General features: G+C 41.8%; 1 protein-coding gene across 1 annotated transcript in view; it reads right to left on the reverse strand.

The window, feature by feature from the left end:
• Positions 1 to 10,330: 10,330 nt before the first annotated feature.
• The window catches only part of poln (polymerase (DNA directed) nu), a 48,292-nt gene continuing 39,105 nt past the window's right edge, over positions 10,331 to 19,517 (reverse strand). The window contains exons 23-28 of the mRNA XM_070930209.1: positions 16,167 to 16,298; positions 11,872 to 11,982; positions 11,697 to 11,775; positions 11,130 to 11,197; positions 10,835 to 10,896; positions 10,331 to 10,423 (exon numbers count right to left, since the gene is read on the reverse strand). Of these exons, the coding sequence (XP_070786310.1) occupies positions 10,331 to 10,423; positions 10,835 to 10,896; positions 11,130 to 11,197; positions 11,697 to 11,775; positions 11,872 to 11,982; positions 16,167 to 16,298 (545 nt within the window). The remainder of the gene's footprint in view (positions 10,424 to 10,834; positions 10,897 to 11,129; positions 11,198 to 11,696; positions 11,776 to 11,871; positions 11,983 to 16,166; positions 16,299 to 19,517) is intronic.

Below are 19,517 nucleotides of genomic sequence, written 5' to 3' on the forward strand. Positions count from 1 at the left end.
GAGGTGACAGGGAGAGAGAGATGGAGAGGGGGAGATGGAGAAAGAGAGGGACAGAGAGAGAGAGAGAGAGAGAGCAACGACCCTCCTTCACCTGACAGCCCCGACCGCATCCTCTCCTCTGACAGCTTTTATTTATTTTGTGTCATTAGCGATAACTCCGAGTACTACTTAACACTTCTACTATTTCATCTTTAAAGTCACTAACGTTTTCATTACTATTATGCTTTTGTTGCTGTTGTTTTTGTATTATACTTTTACATTTTAAAGAGTTTGTTTCTTTTCCTCTATTTTATTAAGCAATTTTTTGTACCTTTACCCCTCCCTTTCCATTGTGGGAGAAAAAAAATGGCTTTTATAGAAGACATCTAACTGGCACCCCAACTAGGCACCCTCCCCTGTCCCTTTGGTTTAAGATCATGTGACTCTGATCAATACACCCCTTCATTACTATTCCACAATGCCCTCTTTACCCCTCCTCCATTACCTCAAGCCTTCCCTTCCCTCCCACATTCTCCTAATTTCCCCACAGCAAAATTCAACAGACTGGTTTAGAAGCAGGAGAGTGCAATGAGACATTTGCACTCTGTTTCATTGGGGGTGGACAGAGCAATGGATGGGTTGGGAGGGGCAGATATAGCTTCCTCAAGAGCAAAACACACAAAAAAGTGGTGAGGGAGCTTGCGGTACACACTCTCTTTTACAAAAGCTCTGCAATGTTGCATTTTGTGTGTGCACTGTGGACAGAGCGTGGTCACGCACACACAAACCAAGTCATTTGGCTTTTAGCCAGTCTCTCAAGACACCATATTGAAGCACAGCGAGAGTGTGTTACTGACCCCCATAGTGAGAGAGAAGGATGACAGGATGGTTACCGGAATATGCACTGTGTATCCTGCGTCCTAGATGGATTTGAATCAACACAGTGCCTCTTCCTCACACACCCTCCTCTTCATTCTCCTCACTGATTATTTGATTGGATCTCTCCTTCCTTTCTATTGTTTTCTATATCTATCACCAGTTAACCTCTGCTTTCCTCACTGGAGCTGTGGAGAGGGTGTCTGATTGGTTGAGGCGACAGAAGGGCGGAAGTTTCTCGCTGCAGTGTCAAACTGACAGATCCCAACATACAATATAGCTGCATGTCAGAGCTTGTGTATGGATGTATGAGTGATTGTTCAGAGTGTGCGGCTGTGTGTGTGTGTGTGTGTGTGTGTGTGTGTGTGTGTGTTTGATGAGGCAATGGTCAGACATTAGACCACGCCTCAACAGTGTATGATGAACAATTAACCTATTTTTATTTTGCGTGAACAGACACACACCTTTCTTGCTATGAGTCAAGTATTATCTAACTAAACATTACTACTTTCTATGTGTACTTATTAATTGTTTACTGATTGAAGAAAGATAAATTCTAACATTTTGAATATGTTCAGTATTTGACTGATAATTAGTAATTTTATAACTTTAAACACATATTACCACATTGTAATATGCAAATTTTACCGTCAAAACCACGACAAATAGTAGCTGCAGTCTATTCCACATACTTAATCCAGGTTATTGGGGAACAACTTGGGTAAGACATGACTACTAGCAATACTTGCGAACCTACAGTACATATCTGAGCACAAATAGCAAATAATTATTTCAACCAATATATTGGCATTAGTATTCCCCCTCCCCCATGTATTTATATTGTGTATACAGTTGAAAACTCATGTAGCGAACAAAACGTCAAAGTTTCTCCCATAACACCTCTCTCCATCTCCATCCTTTGACCATACAACCAGCAGTAGATTCAGCCACCCACGACTGAGCCTAAGTTGTGTCATCGTACCATTTGTAAAAAGTAAAATATAAAGCAAAATACAACAAAAAAAATCACATAAGATGAAAAAAAAGAGAAAAAAAAATTGAATACAAATGTAATCGTCATAAAGTTAGCACTGACCCTCCTTGCCTTGCCACCCTTCCCCCCACCCAAACTCTCCCGACCTCCCCATTCATGAATCTGTCTGCAACCCTGGGCTAGACCCCACACCTTCCATTTGAACCCTGCACACCCTCCACTGACCTTTGACCTTCCCTGTCCCAGGCCACACCCATTTCCCGCCCATCTCTGCATGCGCCACAGAGCCTTGCTGCACTGCTTTTATTATTCCATTTGAAGCTTGTTGGACCAACCCTAGACCCCGCCCCTACTCTGATGTCATCTAGGCAGTGTGACTCCCCGGGAAAGGCTGGTGCCAGGTTGTAAGGGTGATATATGGTTGTATGAGTATCTGGTGTGATGCAGAAGACACAGAAAGTGAGAGAGAAAAATGTGTGTGTGTGTGTGTGTGTGTGTGTTCAGAGTTGGTGCAGATGTAGGATACACTCACCAACTGCAGCACTGCCTGGATGACATCGTGCCTGCCAGCCAACCAACTGTAGAATGCAAAAAGCAATGCAAGTGTGGCATGCCTCTGTACCCGGTGTGTGTACGGTGCCTGCCCTGGAAAAGTGAAAAAAAGTACTGATTTATATACGATATATATACAGTATAAATATATATATATATCTATATAAAGAAAATAAGCTTCTTTTTTAGATTAACTTATAAAAAGAAATGTGTGTTTCTTTGTTTGGAAAAAAAGAAAAAAGAAAAATTGTACCATTTGCATGAAATGTGTCTTTGAATGCAAATATAACTTTTAGGGGAGAAACTCCTAGCACATGGCATACAGTGGAACCATAGACTTGTCATTTTTTATACTGGTTTATTTAATTTTAAATTATCTTAATTCTCTGTTAGAAGACAAGGGTGCAAAATGTATACCAGCCACCAGCCAGTGCTCATAAATCTTTAGGAGGTAGCCAACCCTTGTTTAGAAGTTGTAACCCATTTTAAAAGCGTTGCTAAATTTGAAATTGGCTATAGATATTCAGATTTATCCGTCACTGGCTGGAGGACAAAAAAGTTAGTTTATTGTGGGAGTGAGGGCATATGACTGAAAGCATCATAGCTCTTCTTCTATTAAACCAGCTTGTGGTAAGGTTCCCAAACACTTTGCAGGACTACGATCATCAATGGGCATTCGCCGAATGATGCAAGAGAAAACATGTATTCCCATGCAGCACATAGTGCAAAACCTTTACGAGCACCAAGCTGAAGTATCTGTCATCCACCAAGTCCTTTGCCAAGTTGATCATATGCAGATAAAGTAAACACAGGCAGCAGGACAGTGTAATGGTCTACAGTGATGGTTAAATGTTTAGACTTTGCTCCAGGTGACACAGGTAATAGCTGTTTCCTGTCACACTGAACCTCCACCTATGTAAGCTAAATGCCTAAAAATATACAGTATGTACATGTTTCTTTTGCATCTAACTTACTTTACACAATATATATTTTTTTAATTAGGGATGTACATACATAACCCTCCCGCAATGGACAAAAGTTGACCGTAGCTACTTTAAGCCGTTGAGACGCATATGTATGTCAGGTCCCGTGAAACAAAAGCTTCTTCCCCTTCCCTCCCTTTGTTCAAGCCATGTGTTCAACCCACATCTGGAGGAGGCTTAGCTACTGACAAGTCTTTTAATTGGACCCAACCTAAGATTTCTCTATGAAAGTCTACAAAGTAAAAAGCAAGGCACAAATGCACTGAAAGCATCACACAGTATTGTTTTCCAAAAACGCACCAGATGTTTTCATCGGGCCAACATGTGGAGGATGCCTCACACCACTTTGATGCATCTGCTTTGAACTTGGTTGTTGCTGGAGAGTCAAAAGAGGACCAGACTGTATTTTGTGACGTTTCTAAAGCAACAGCTACCACTGACCTTCATACATTACTTACAAATTTGCTACTAAGCTAATGGTGACAGGATAGAGCAAAACTACACTGTGAACACTAAACTGATTTTCTCCAAATATAAGAATCAGACTACAAACCATTGTCTAAAGTAAATTGTGATATCACAGTTGTGAAATGTATGTGTCAGTGGTGCTGGGGCTTTAGATTTCCTCACAGAAACAGCAGAGACACATTTGGGGTGTCCAATAACTTATGTCAGTTATCGCTGCCAGTGTGTTTTGGTCCTCAGTGTTCGACTCAACCCATTCTTTATAAGACTTGGGTGAGGTCCGAAGGTTGAGAGTGAGAGGTGGGCTTTGTTAAGGTGGATTGTAAAATAAAATTGTGGTCTGTATCTTGTGGAAGAATGTGAAGTCTGTCAATTCTGAGCCATTTCTGCTGCTGCCAATCTCAGTTTCTGCCGGATGAAATTTAAAATACTCCTTCATGTATTTTAGGGTGAAATTATTACCCGTACTGGTACATATTCTGATCAAAAGTAATATCATTCAAAACGCCTTCGCCAAGGCCTTATGCACTGGAATCAAACACTGGAGTTGAAATATCTTGTGGACTGCATGGCTTAAGGTAGTTAAAGGGTGAGTTTGAATTGTAAAGATGAAGTGCACTGACTATAATGCATTTATTTCTAGTCTGAGCAATGTCTGTTTTCTACTCCATGTGAATGCTATGCCCTGTGAAGTCTCACCTCCCATTTAAAACTGGTAATGCATACTTAATGTTAGAATGTAGTAATTAAACTGTATGCAACTTCTACCAGAGTGTAAATTTAGTTACAAACCATTCCTCTGAAATGTTCTGCTGATGTACAATCCAACAACAATTTCACACTTTTTTTATTTGGTTTTCTGTGATTTGTTTGAGTGCGAGTGTGCTGTCCTATTGGTTTAGGTTTGAGAAGGTATGCTGCATAAAAGGCCTCTCCTGCTGGAGAAGGCTCTTTTAGTTTAGAGTGCTTTAGAACCCAAAAATGATCATCTGATGCTCTCTCTCTGATAGCAGACACAGAGGCCCAAGCTGAGGCTATCGAAGCCAAACCTTCAACTTCAGCAGTTTTTTAAATCCTAAAACATGGCCACATTAAGTGCTGGCTGTTAAAATAACCTAACGTTAAAAATATCCGTATTTGTCATGATCAATATTTCATTCAGTTTACTGGTAAAGGAGTACAGAATTCAAAACTGCACAAATGTATAGATCCTGTGGGTGTGTTGTGTTACTCTGATGGTGTGTGTCCATGCTCAGCAGACTTGGGGGCGAGCACTCACAGGCATGAATGTAAACTGCCAACATTTAAGGTCTTAGAAAGGTTTTTGTGTTTTAAATCTTTCCTGGTTGCTTTTTTACTTTATGAATGAGAAGAATGGTGGACGAAAGGGTGAAAAGCAGCTATTGGTTCTTTCATTAAGTGACTAAACCACTACATTAGATGTTAGACATGTTTGTGTGATTGTAAATAACCGTATCTCTACCTATTGTTAATGTATTATTTACTGCAACCTGTCATCTTTGCTGGTTTTAACCAATCCTGATGGAGTTCATTTTTTTGTCTCAGAAGATGGCTGTCGCCTGGAATGTTCCACCTAACGAGGAGGGCGAGGGGTGAGGGAGGAATGTGCCACATTGGCAGTTAAATGGGGGGGTGTGGTGGGGCGGCGGGAGGAGGTCTGCGGCAACAGAGCTCCACAGCATGGACTCCCTCTCTCTCTCTACCTCTGGTGAGGATTTTGCTCCACTGTGGCAAATACAGAAGGACTCACTTTGGACTGAGGCCACAGGTGCCAAGAACACATAAGCACTTGTAGCACAACTGTGTCTTGTTTTGCTATTACAGTACAGATAGTTTTGATTTTTTACATTTCCTATGAAGAATATGGATAAAGTTTCTCTTTCTCCTGTATGTATCATCAGCATATATACAAGACATGATACCATAATGTATAATTCGTACTACGACCCATGGCTATTTTTGGAGGTGAAAATTTGCCAAAGGTGACAGTAATTGCTGCATTTTTATTCCTTATGTGGCTATCTTTTGTTCAACACAATCCTGTACTTACTTGGTATTATTTGGCAAAAATCCTGCCCACGTGCCATCTAATCAAGCAATAAATACAAACAAACAGACAAAACCACAAAATAATGACATACTATCAACAATGATTTTATTAAATACATGAAATGCTGCATTGATGTTATATCCCTTATACTGTACCAATTAGTGGCAGTGATGCCATCACAGTTTGGCATCGCGACATTACCACTCATTATATTGAAGCCTGAAGGGGTGTTTGATTGTAAAATGTTTCTGTTTTTTGTATTTTTCTTTACAAAGAGGTGTCAAAGATGTGTTTTTTTAAACTCGAAGTTGAAGTACACAGGTGTACCTCTGCATATTTGTACAGATGTCAATAGGAAATGGGGGAAATGACGAGAGGGATGATGGATGCTGAACAATGAGTTCAAGCAGACAGGAAAAAGATGGCGTAGCCACACTCTGAAAGTGCAATCTGCTGTAAGTCTCTTAACTGAGCTTTTATCTTACCACAAAGACTTCCGGTTAACTTGTAACACTGTATGCACTGCAACTTCACTACCACCACCCTGTTAGTATGATTGAAGAGAATCAATTAAAAACATGCTGCAGCTGCCGGAATCGCAACTCTCAACCATGTTGACTTTCTTACAAGTGAGATTCAAAGTCTTTTTTTGAATCTTTAAGTCAGTAACTGTAAAGTTGTAAAGTATATTTAACTGTAAATAGCATCTGGGGGTCATTTTTACTCCTTTTGTAACAGAAACTGTGGATTTAAAATATATAAAAATATATTTTAAAGGGTATTTACAGCACTAATAAAGAGATTCTACAGTAGTGCAGGTGTCTTCATCTGTATTACCTCATGACAATCCCATACTGACTAATGGCTGCCACTTTCAGGGGCTACAGTGCACGCCATCTTAGCCTTGGTGTCTCTGTCCCACACTGATGGGTTCAGACACAGCCTTCCTTATCCTGCCTGTCTGCTTGAACTCTCAAGTTGTCAGAGAGAACCCAAAACACTGTAACAGCAGCAGCTCTGTTAGCTCATAGCACACACCAGGCATGGCCATGGATATCAGTGGCTCTGGGCTGAGCTATCTAGCTATAGCAAGCTGCTGCAATGCAAGGGGATCTCTCTGCCCTGGAGCCCTGTCATGGCTGTTTTCTGTTGCCAGGAAACCGACCCGCACAAAGCACAGCAGGGGACTGATTTGCAGCCACACTGTGGGGAGGCAGGCAGGTCAACCAGCCGGCCATGATAGAGGAATGGAAGGAGGGTATTGATGGATGAGATGGATGGACTTAGGGGGGAAGGGAGTTAAATTGTAACTGAGGGATCTTTGGAAACCAGGGGATGGGGGACCTGGAGGGGAAGGGGTAGTTTGGCTACAGTGAGGGATTTGAGAAAAGATGCCCTGAGGCATGTAAAGTAGAGCAGTGAGTAAATAGTGTCTGGGTTAGAGAGGTTAAAGTAAGACAAATAGAGGAAAAGCAGGGTGGAAATTATAGACAGGTATGGTGTGGGACAAGATTCTCATGTACAGTAATAAGGTCAAGCATGGTGTGGTGATTTAGCAGATTTAGTGATTCCCGGGGAGACAGTACTTAAGATGAAGAAGCATGTCAGAGAGAGACTGTAACATAGTGTAGACGCTGTTGGTACACCGGTCTGCCCGACCTCAGTGAGACTGCAGTGACATCCTGGTTTTAATTGGGGTCTATTAGCTTTCAGTTCCCTTTCTGCCATTCCTTTGGAAGACTGCTGTATTACCACACCAGGATTACTATTATTATTGTTGATTATTAACCCTTTCTTTTATACTGACAACAACTGGAACACTGTATAGATGTAAAGATGGCATTTCCTGCATTATGACGATGATTGAAACATGGATGTACATATATTGTATCAATTAAAAATGATGATGCATTAAGCTTTTATATGTCGCAACAGTAAACATATTTTTTTTCTTGCAGAGAGAGCAGAAAAGGGAAAGGTATACACATTGAGAATAATTTGAGATAAATATTAGATTTGAAGTGATATATATGTGTCAGCAATCACAGCCATGAGGATATGTGCCGCAGGGTCTACTTACACATCTCACGGTTGCCATGGCAGCTAGGGGAAGCTCATATTTGTTGCCCTTGACAACTGTCTTCAGAGGGACCCTCAGGCCTTGGCTCCTGCGAATGGCACAGGTCATTAAAGTGAAGGCATCACTCAGTCAAATGAACATAACCTCATTCACGTCTTTTTAATGTAGTGAAGTAGAAGATAACAGGCAGCCTGTAATAACTCTCTGCCAGATCATTTCACCTGTGGAATCAACAAAAATAAAAATGTCCCAACTGATGGTGGAGCAAAAGTACAGTGCAGTGCTAGTATTCTGTTGCATCCTGTATATAGACTTCAGCTAAACAGAACATAAACAAATGAATTTAAAAAGCACTTAAAAACAGCTTTATTAGTATTTATTTTACTTCCATACCTACTTTGAACACCCCTACTCCAAAAGTGCAGAGTGCCCGCTAGAATTTGCACATACCAGTCTCACGCTCCCCTCTCAAAGGGGGGAAGGCCATGCACCCTTAAACCACCGAACAATGAGAGAATAGAGGGGCAGATTTCCATAACACTGTCCATTGCCATGGCTCTGAACTTCTCATACTGACCTGGTAAGAAAAGCTTCTCTCACATCGGCACATGGGGCGCACATTCCTGTCAGTGGGTTCAATTGGCAAAGTGAAGGTCCGCTCCACTGAAAAAGAAAGGAAACTAGAGGAATGTAAATACATGACAAGGCAGAACTGTTGGCGGATCTGCTGGATGTCCCACATGCCACCTTTGTACCGACTTAAAAAGTGACAACTCCTATAATTAGCAGCCAACATCAGGTGACATTTCAAATAGGTAATCGGGGTTAGGCTCTGTTTAAAATGTCACAAGGCATTCTGTCTGGACCCATTTTGTAGGCTTAAAGGGTCTTAATTGGAGGACAGTATAAAAGGGGCAAAAAGAGTCTCGCTGTGGCTGCCAGAGACAAGGAAACTCGGTCAGTGTGCCTGGAAGCCTGTGACTGTGTGTGAGTGCATTCATGGTGGCTGCGTGGATAAAAAGAGTGTGTGTTTCTTAAGTGTGTGTATACTTGTGTACGAGCATTTGGGGAATGTGCGTGTGTGTGTGAGACAGAGGCATGAACAAGACAAAGGGGAGAGTGGGCTAGAGCCAAGTGAGCGGATAAAAGATGAGCTGTTGAGAGCGAGGCGCTGGCTGCACACGGCTGAGCAAAATTAGATCATCTGCTTTGAATCAGCTGAATGCAACCAACCAAAAAGGTGACATTTATTAAAGAAAGCATCCCTGAAGATATCATGGCTTCAAGGCACTAAAATAATATATCTGCTATATACAACTGACTTATTTTCAACTCTCCACTGCTCTTTTTCCCCTGTAACTTCTCTCTTAAATCAATCATTGACAATTAGGGTTGACATGAATATTGCCAGGGAACTATGACTTGAACTCATTTGTAACATTTTCAAGGTTATTATGCTTTTTCAGTTGTTCTTCACTTCTGTTAATAAGAGCATCAGCTGTAAAAATGCTCTAAAATGTAATGTGCAAATTAGCTTGAAGAATTAATTAAGGATTAGTGCCTGGTGTACAAAGAAAAACACATGCATGAGCAAATGAAAATGGGTGAGAAAGGTCATTGGGTTTATCAAGTGGGAACCTGTCACAGACATCTTTGAGCAGGCAGAATTAATGCAAGCTTTATTTAACACGAACAAAGCATAAAAACAATAAATACAAGGATGTTTTTTATAGAATATGGTACACCATATTTCAGGTATACAGTACCTCAACCGCTACATCTTTTTTTAAAAATCATTCTAACAACTAATTCTATGAACCAATAAATATCAAGCACTCTCACAGCTTCACCTTGGCAACAAGGCGGAGAAAACAGCGCTGGTCTGAACAAGAGAGTGTGAAAACTGAGGAGGAGACAAGGAATCTTTTTTTTGTAGGATGGAGAGAGAGAGAGAGAGAGAGAGAGAGAGAGAGAGAGAGAGAGAGAGAGAGAGACTGGCGCAATCCAGTCTGAGGCTCCTGCCGTTGCCCCCGGATACGGATGGAGTGAAAGCAAGAACTGGGAGCTGGAAGTAGCTGCAGCTGCCTGGTTTCCATAGCAATGTGGATGCAGGACGAGTGAAGGGAGAGGGACAGATAGACTGAGAGACTATATGAGAGGGAGAAATGGAACAAGAAACTCAGAGGAGGCAGAAAGATGAGAACACACCAAGAGGGAGTGAGCAGAGAAAAGTGCATTCAATACAGAGGCAGGGTGGTAGAAGTGGCAAAAGAAGCAGTGAAAGGGGGGAAGATAGAGAGAGCAAAAAGAAGGGAGGGAGGAGGAAGGACTCAAAGACAAGGAGAGGTTGATGTTGGAGGGATGTTAAGCTCAGACATGGATCCCCAAGACTTGCCACTGGAGACTGCCACCTTCAGGGGGACCTGGGAAACACGCACACACACATATAAGAAAAGGGAAAGGTGTCAGTGTGTCAGTATACATGCGTAGATGTCATTTACAGTGACCTACATTGATTTGCACTCACTTAACTGACAGGAGAGGAGCAACTAAACTGATGGGGATGTCAAATCACAAATGCTCTTGTTTTTGGAGGCACAATATTTTTGAAGCAAATTAAGCGAGATCTTAAAAAATTCTTCTACAAAATATTTTCCCTGTGGCTTGTTGTCTGTATAAGTATTTGTTTTATTGAAAAAGAAGTAAGAATGATTTTGGCTCTTTCCCCTCTGTGTGATACTGTGCGGTTGTTATTGTTATTTCCATAGCCTGGGTAAAACCATCTGAACATGACAAGTGACTGAATGATTTTAATTTCAGGTTCCATTACTCACCTTAAGATGGACTCCTAGGTGGTCTATGTGCTGAAGGGACTCCATGGTGCTCCTCACCAGAGCTGCACAGAAAGGTACAGACACACAGGTATTAGTGGTCACACCAGTGCGCATAGCAATCATTTTATGCAGCGCACTGAAGTGTTCCACCAAATTGCATTAAAGGGGAACTCCAACGATTTTACACATCAAAGTCAAGACCAATTGCATATGTGAATATGTACAAACACCTTTCGCGTCTTTCATACAAGTGTTAATATTTGATGATAACAGATATTGGAAGTAGTAAATTCACCTGCAAACTGTTCCACCTGGGAGTCCTCCACTTCGTACAGAAGCTCATCGTGGAGCTGTGCTATCAGCCTACAGAAACAAGCACATTCAGAAATACATAACACACCAACTACTGCTAGACTATTACAACTTCTACTAATAATGTAGAATTTGGCTGATCTTCATCAGCATACCACCATGAGGGCTTCAACTAAGTCCTCCCTGTACTTTGAATCCAACATACCGATCTAATTCTGGTATATTTTGGCTCTTGGCTTCAAGTGTGTTTACTCTAGCTGAATGTTTGGCGCGTAACAGCAGCAATTATTACAGAAAAGTCCTAAAATTTACAAATTTAGTTGGCTGGTAAAATAGTGAATATTGTTCATGTGTTTTGGCATGATAGACTCTCTTCATTAATATAACACTTGGCCGGGTTTTGGAGGACTACAGTGTGAAGAGCCAGTGTGTACATTGTCACAGCTGTATGAAAGAAGACAGTGAAGTATACAGTGTTAGGTAGGATGTGGGAGCAATGGCTCGTGATATGAGCCTCTTCAGTCAGTAGCGCCATGTTTACTGGTCATACCTGGCAGAGAGGGAGCTGGTGGAGGAGACCTGGTTGAAGATTCTGATCATGGCCATCTTACAGAGATCAGCAGCAGAACCTGTACACACACAAACAAAACCACACACATATCTGTTTGACCACAGATACAGACCAGCAAACAAGCTGAAACTATTACACATACCTGTCATCCTACCTTGGACCACAAAGTTGACAGCCTGCCTCTCAGCCTGCATGCGGATGCCCCAGTCGGGGGAGTTGATGTTAGGGAGGGTCCGTCGACGACCCATGATGGAGAGCACATAACCTAAACAAAAGCAAAAATACAAGATATTTAAAATGTAATCATTACTAGTCATTCTGAGCACAATCTATCTATCTACTTCAGTCAAGTTTGAGCAAATGAAGACAGAAGTTTGTCCTTGAAGGCTGGTCCTCTCACACGACCTTAATTAAGCTTAAATTAGTATTTATAACCATTCAATATAGCAGCTATGCTATTCCCTCAAGATTCACTGCAACCAGAAATCACCAGTGGTGAAGTTTACTCTGAAGTAGTGAGCATACTGTAAATGGAAATGGGATGGTATAATGTAGTTCTGCTTGCCAACAAATTTTCAATCAAGTTTTGGCCTCAAACTCAATGTATGGAAACAGTCTCACTCCTTTCAGTCAAGTGAGTCTTCCATAACTACAAGCTGAGCAGAACTAAAGCTACAGAGTGCGATTTGAAGAGAACAGTTTCATGAAAAGTCAGTTGTTGATACAGCATTATAGGTGATTATTGTAACAGCAGGTTTACAATGACACAAGCGTACACTCACTCAACACACAAACGCACGCACACAAACGCACGATTCACACACAATAGCAGAGAGAAACACACTCACATTCCCAGTACAGTCACACAAACACACACTGGAGGGCAACACAAGAATGTGCAGTGACGTGACACGCACATTATACACAAACACACACATTATCAAATGCAGGTATGCAACACACACACAAGCTCACACACACACTGGACCAGTACATTCCACCAGCTGGACAATGGAGAAGGCTTAACATCTAAATCCCTCTAGTATCCCTTACTATGAGGAAAGCCAACCAGGGCATGAAACCTGAATGACCCTCTTCCCAGAACACACACACACACACACACAAACATAAATGCATAGGAAATGAGTGCACAACACATACCAACAAACACAAAAACCTTCTACTCACTGTGAAATGACCCATGACACATGCGTGTGACCTTTTCGCCAGGAATGTGACCTTCGTTCTGGGGCCCAGTGACAGGCATGTGTGGTCTACTATGTGTCACACAAATGTTGTTTCCAGCTATGGACAGGTACAACCCTGAATCATACAGGAATGTGTGTTTCATACCCAATCGGCTAGTCAGTGACACAGTGCTATGAAGGCCAGTGCTTTTCAAGTTCAGGCTGTTTTCATGAGACAGTGTTGGTGAATTTGACGGGCAGCACCACAACTTTTGGTGGTATTGTATTGATGACATTATAATTAAAAAAGAAAAGAATGAGTCATTAAAAGCGCTGAAAACCTATTTTCTCCACCAGCTTTTTACTATGTGCGACGTGTTCATATATGATCACACAATTTTCTGCCAAAGTTAGCCGTGTATTTCCATGCACCAATCGGGATTTAGCATTATTTTAATCAAAATGTGATGAAGCCACACCTACACTGAACTGTTTTACTTTATTAACTTTGATTTGATTTAAGGCCTTTGAGTTTGGTCTGATGTAATGCATGACAGTAGAATATAAATTTGGTTATTTTCTATGCAGTTTTGCATACATTAGCCATATTGTAATATATATTAACATATTGTCTAACATAAAGTGCTCAGATGTAAGACTGGTAAGAAGGATTTAAAATCTTTAGTATATCTCACCACCCATTATGAAAAATCTGTAGTAATCACTGGCAAATAAAATCTCAAAATGTTGGTAAGTAACATCTTGGTGTGTATGTAGTGTTTGAATTATAGCTGTCCATATATCTGAGCATTGCTGCCATTTGTGCTGACATGTGCCATCATCCATGACGGAGCATAAGAGGCTGAAGCAACAGCTAAACTGCAAATCCCTTTTTTATTAATGGCAAGCCTTTGCCAGCTCCACTGTCTGCAAGAGTCTGCAGTTGAAATATCTGCAAGTGTCTGTGCATGAACCATCTGACAGTGCATCAGAGCCAGCATGTGTTTATATGTGAGTGTTAGCACAGCAGGGTGTTTACATATCTATACAGATCTGGGCTTCCATGTGTCTGCTGTGGTCTTCAAAAGATTTGGCCGGTTTTCATCAGTGATTCCCCCTGTTGTTTTTCAACTCATCTTTTCGTCTCAGGCAGTCTTTACAAGTGAACGTGCGGCATTCATCCCAAGAGCGTTAATGAAATGTGCATGATATGAAGAACAACAGGACAGGCTTACCCAGAGTGGTGGCTTTATCTCATTTCAAAATCAAAGGCCGCCAGAGTGTGGACTATTCAGAGAAGTGCCGCCATGGCAGCTATAGCTATTAAGTAATTTATTGTAGTTTGTATAAAAAAAACCCATCAAAATATTCCTGTTTTTGTCCCCTTCTTTCTTGGTTGTTACATTTCTGTACTTCTTCCTCCATTACATCAATAGCCTTTGTGTTGTGTTCTTCTCTCACTGCTATTACACTCACACAATGATATTGACCTCACCTTCACATTGCCCTTTCCAACAAATATGACAGTAGCTTGGCCTGCACTATTCACCTCATCTCTGCTCAGCCTGCCAGCATCCAGCAGTTCTGAACAAAATATCGCTGTATCAGATACCAATCAACTGTAAACTCAGTGCCGAGTGGACAAGGCGGCCAGGCACATATTAATCTCAGCTCTCTGAGTCACAGCAGTGCAGCTAAAACAGCCATTGAATCTAGTGTGATACTTTTCATCTCCTCGCAGCCAGAGGACAATTTTATCGATCAGCTAAATTTCTGCTGTGGAATGACGAGGCATAAGGGAAAGAGGTATGAAAACAGTGACGTAGATTGGATGAGGGAGAGTAAAAGGAAGGGAGAGACATAGACAGAAATATGGAAAGAAGGAGACAGAGAAAAAACAAAGAGACAGAGTGAGACAGACAGACTGAAGGACAGCAAGAAAAGAGAGTGTGGGACGAGCAGGGCAGATGAATCCCGGCACGGTCTCCGAAGGGAGGATCACCATGGTGATGAGCTGAATTGAAGCCGACTGTTTGGCGCAACATCACTCTGCCCCTGAGAACGAGGAGGCTTTCGCGGTGATCTGTGCGTCGCGTTTTGGAAGAATGAGTCCATTACGCCGCTTCGATTAGGAAGCTGACACCGGAGAGAGGGGAAGCGATGAGCCAGGAGGAGCGGGGAGTGTCACTGGTGATAGGTTGCCGTGGGTGACGGAGCACCTGTCTGTGCGTGACGACGGGTCAGTGTTTGTGATAAAGGTGTACGCCATCCTGCCTGCCCTGACCTAATTCTTGATGTTTACTACAAAATGAGGTTGCTTTTCAACACTTGTTATACAAGATGAAATGACTAAGGACCTAGTTTTCCGTGCAGAAACAGCCTGAGGGAGTAGCTAAAGTTGACACTGTGGCATTTGTTAGTACTGACATGGCTCTTTCTCTCAAATTTCTACTTATTTGAGAGGGGCGTAATTGGTTTATACTTAAGACTTTTATTAGGGAAGGAAAAGCAGATAACGCGCACATTAGATAAACGTATGATGGAATTAGATACCAAGCCAGAGACTGAGGTCTTAACCCCAACACAGGCCTCAGTGTTGAAGGTTGGAGGATCTGTTTAGGCACAGGCTGACCTCATCCCTCTGCCTATCGACACTGGGCTCATGTACTGTGTGCAATGAAGGTTAAAGTGCAGACTTTACACTATTTTGTGTGAGCATGTTTAAGTCTCAGGTGTGCTGTGTTGGCAGTTCAGTCCGAATATAAATAGAGTGTCCCGTCTGAAACATCAGCCCCTTCCCACCCCACCCCACCCCACATCCACCTCGTCCCCCTCAAGTATTGACCCACGGCAGTTCCTCTCATTCCTCTCTTCTCATTCCTGCCAATGCAAGCACATCTTCTTCTTCCTCAGCCAAACACACACACACAAATCCACAGAGAGCGTGGGTGTATGTGTGTACGCCAACAAAATTCAAGCTACTGTATGTCAACAGTACCCAGACATGCACACACACATTTTTGTTCTATTTGTGTGGACATTTTGCTGACTTCTCCTACTTCCTTAACATTAACCCCTAATTTCCCTGAGCTTTACTGTGTCTCTGACCCTAACCTCTAACCCTATAAATAAACATTTTTCTATTGAATTTTGGGAAACTTACACAGTATGTGACACATTTTCTCCAATATCTATCCCTTAAGGGGTATTAAGACTAAAGATAACCTTGAGGTAATGCTTCATAGTGGGGACACAATGAGACCTTGTTTGTGGCACTGCTGGATGGTCCTCTGGATGAAGGTCTGGACTTCTCTGTAGGTCCGGAGGAAGCTGTCCTGAAATCGGCTGGCCTGCTCAGCGCTCACCCCGAGGATCCCTGACAGACGCTCACGACCTGTAGGGAACAACATTTACTCATATTTATCTATACAAGCTTACATCAGGGAGAGACGTTACAAGGGAGACATTGATGCCATGCAGATATAACATCCTCATTGGTTTTTAGTACCTTCCACACACATTTAAGTGTTACTGGAGCTAGCTGAAAAGTTGACAATATCTGCAGTGGGCTCAAGGAATAGTTTGATATTTTGGCTGTACATTTATTGCTTTCTTGCTGAGAGTTAGACTCCAGCCATGAAATAGTCGAGAACATAACACCGCAATGTGTCTTTTTTTACACTTTTTGTGCGGATTAAACAAATGAGATATAACGTGTTAATTAGTGAGTTTTAGAGATGGTAGGCAGAGTGGCATCAATCTTCTCATCTAACTCTTGACAGGAAAGCGATCAACCATATCTCCAAAAATGTGATGATCTGCATTGTGAATGACCTAACTGCTTCAGACCATAAGCTGATAAATGAACACCCAGTGAGTTTTAATGGAGTGAAAACTGCCTTTATCATAACTGAGATGTGAGAGGCCAGGGGAAGAGACGAGGGTTGAAAGAGGGAGAGTGAACAGAGGGCAGACTGGACCAGAGGGTAAAAGAAATGAAGAGAAAAAAGTAGAGCCAAGTGAAGGGTGAAAGACAGAAGAGGACAAAATAAAAGGACAGTGGGCAAGGATCAGGGCAAGACTGCAAGGGGTGTGTATGTGTATGTATGTGTGTGCGTAAAGTGAAGATAAAGCCAAGAACAGAGGCTCAATGTGTGTATGCGCTTTCCCAGGAAGTATTAAAGGTGTACAGCCTGTAGCAGGAGACGAGGAGCGGGCTATAAGGTTAGGAAGAGATCGATAGAGGAGTGTAGAGGGTGAGCTAATGGGTGCCACAGTTACTGTGTGTGTTTGTGGTTTTGGGCTATGAGGGGTGTGTGTTGATGTGTGGTTGGTGATGAGTAATGTCATGCCAAACAGCCCGAGAGCTGGTAGGAGGGTTAGCAGAGGACAGTAGTCTGCTGCTGCAGAGATTAAAAATCACCACCAGCATACAACACAAACGCGCACAAAGACTTGTGTTCTTTAAAGAACTCCCTCCACTCTAAAATGTGCATATTGTTACTTCAGTTGGATGTTTGACCCTCACTGTGTAGAATGATGTATGTGCAGAGTTTCAAACTAGAAGGTTTTTACATTCATCTGCTGAAGTTTCATTGTGCTCATTTTGAATCTGAGTTCAAGACGTGCATGTACAAGCATGACTTGGTTTGGTCATCCTTAGAGTTGAACATGAAGACATTTGAATTAATTCGAGTTGGCATGTCTGTCTGTGTGGCGGGTGCACGGTCGCTGAAATATGTCATGACCAAAGCCCTTTCAGCAATGTGGCTGGTTATGTGTTTTTTGTGTGTGCTGAATTAGAAGCCATTGAGTTTGATATGCGCACACAAAAGTGAAGATGCTATGTTACTCTGGATGTGTACCATGTGAGTATGTTCCTGTGTGTATGAAGCGCCACATTCCTGCTGAATGAGGTCACTTCAGGGAGTGACCTTTAACCTTCGTTACTGACGCTCCTCCAAGCTTCTCTGTTCGTACCTCCGTCAATCTTTTTTGTCCTCTCAGTTAACCCTCTTTAATCTCTACTACTTCTACTACCCTCCTATTTAGTTCTGTCTTTATTGAGTCTTTTTTGAAAGGTCACTGAAGTCTGATGAAATTAATGGAGAACTTCAGTTCTCATCCTATTTTCTCACCGAACACTATACACCTCTGTCTCACCTCCTTCATCTTACTTTTTTCCCCTTCAACATCATCTCTTGGCCTTCTTATTTGTTGACCCATTTGTATACGTGTGTGTGTGTGTGTGTGTGTGTGTGTGTGTGCGTGCATGAGTCCATTGCGCTGCTCTGCCCCTCCCCCCTGGCCTGATTATTGTCTTTGCTGAGAAAGCTTCCTTTTAGTATTTGGTATCCATGGCAACGCATCCTTCCATGAAGAGCTGTCTGTTTATGATGATCAGGAGCTCTTTCCATACCCGCTCCTCTCTCTTCCCCTTTCCCCTACATTACTCTCTCCTCCTTCACCTCCCCCTTTCTTTTCCGCCTTTAGCCTACATTTTCTAAATCTCCTTTGCTATTCCCAGCATCTCACTCTGTCACACTCTTATACATCTCCATATTTTCTCTGCATTCTCAGCACTGACCTTTTTCTTTGTGAATTGTCCCTGCATGCATCCCATGCCCCCCTGCATGTCTCAAATGAATAGCATGTACACATTTGGCTACTACTGTTGAGCTTTATTGAGTTTCCCAGAACTAACTCATTCATCAGTATGTGCATGTGTGTGAGTGATTGTGTTTGTGTGCTTACGCTTGTTTTCTCCCGCTGAGAAATACAACAGAACACTCAACAATCATCGGCTTGAGAGCGGCAGATTTTGTTGACTTTTGCACTCTACACATACTCAATCCAAAGAGAAATATGGCCACTGGCCCAGTTCCCTTCATGCAGATTCTGATGAAAAACATGTGCTTTAGGGTCACGGCTGATTGGTTTATTAAATCAAACATGTTTTCTGGTTTTGTCGTGATGTTGTCTTCAGGGAGAACAGTAAATGTCCTGTCGATAATGTATCGTGTCTGGGTCACAGTAAGGGGAAAACACAATTCACAGGCGTAGGATGAGTGAATATATAGAAGCTCTCTCACTCCACTGACCTGCAAAGCCAAAAAAACCTTTGGAAGCAGTGTAACAGAGAAATATAACTTATCTTGGCTCCTACCGAAAGTTTATAAAGAAATTAACTGCATAATTATAGGCTGATATACAGGCCCAGTTTTTTGCTGCAAGGAAATCTAAACCACGGTCATGACTTTTGATATTTTTGCCCATTAAAATATAACTTTTAAGACCTTTTTAATACCACATAGAACGCAGTTTAATACCCTTTTCACAATCATACCGGTCAAAATATTAACGTATAATGGAAAACCAGTAGGGATGATATGGCCTAGAATTATTTATTATTACATCACATTTTTGTTAGTACTTCCCAGCAGTATATAACAACTCCTCATAATATTACTTGTTAAATGAATGCGACCTGGAACCAGATAAGCGGCATAAAATGGACAGATCGATTAACCAATTAAAAATGTATAATTCATTCAAGTTTTTTTCAGATTTTCCTCAAAAAATTCAAAAGATTTTTTAAAGGTTGCAGATCAGT

This window comes from Enoplosus armatus, chromosome 23, assembly GCF_043641665.1.
Source record: "Enoplosus armatus isolate fEnoArm2 chromosome 23, fEnoArm2.hap1, whole genome shotgun sequence".
Lineage (NCBI taxonomy): Eukaryota > Metazoa > Chordata > Actinopteri > Centrarchiformes > Enoplosidae > Enoplosus > Enoplosus armatus.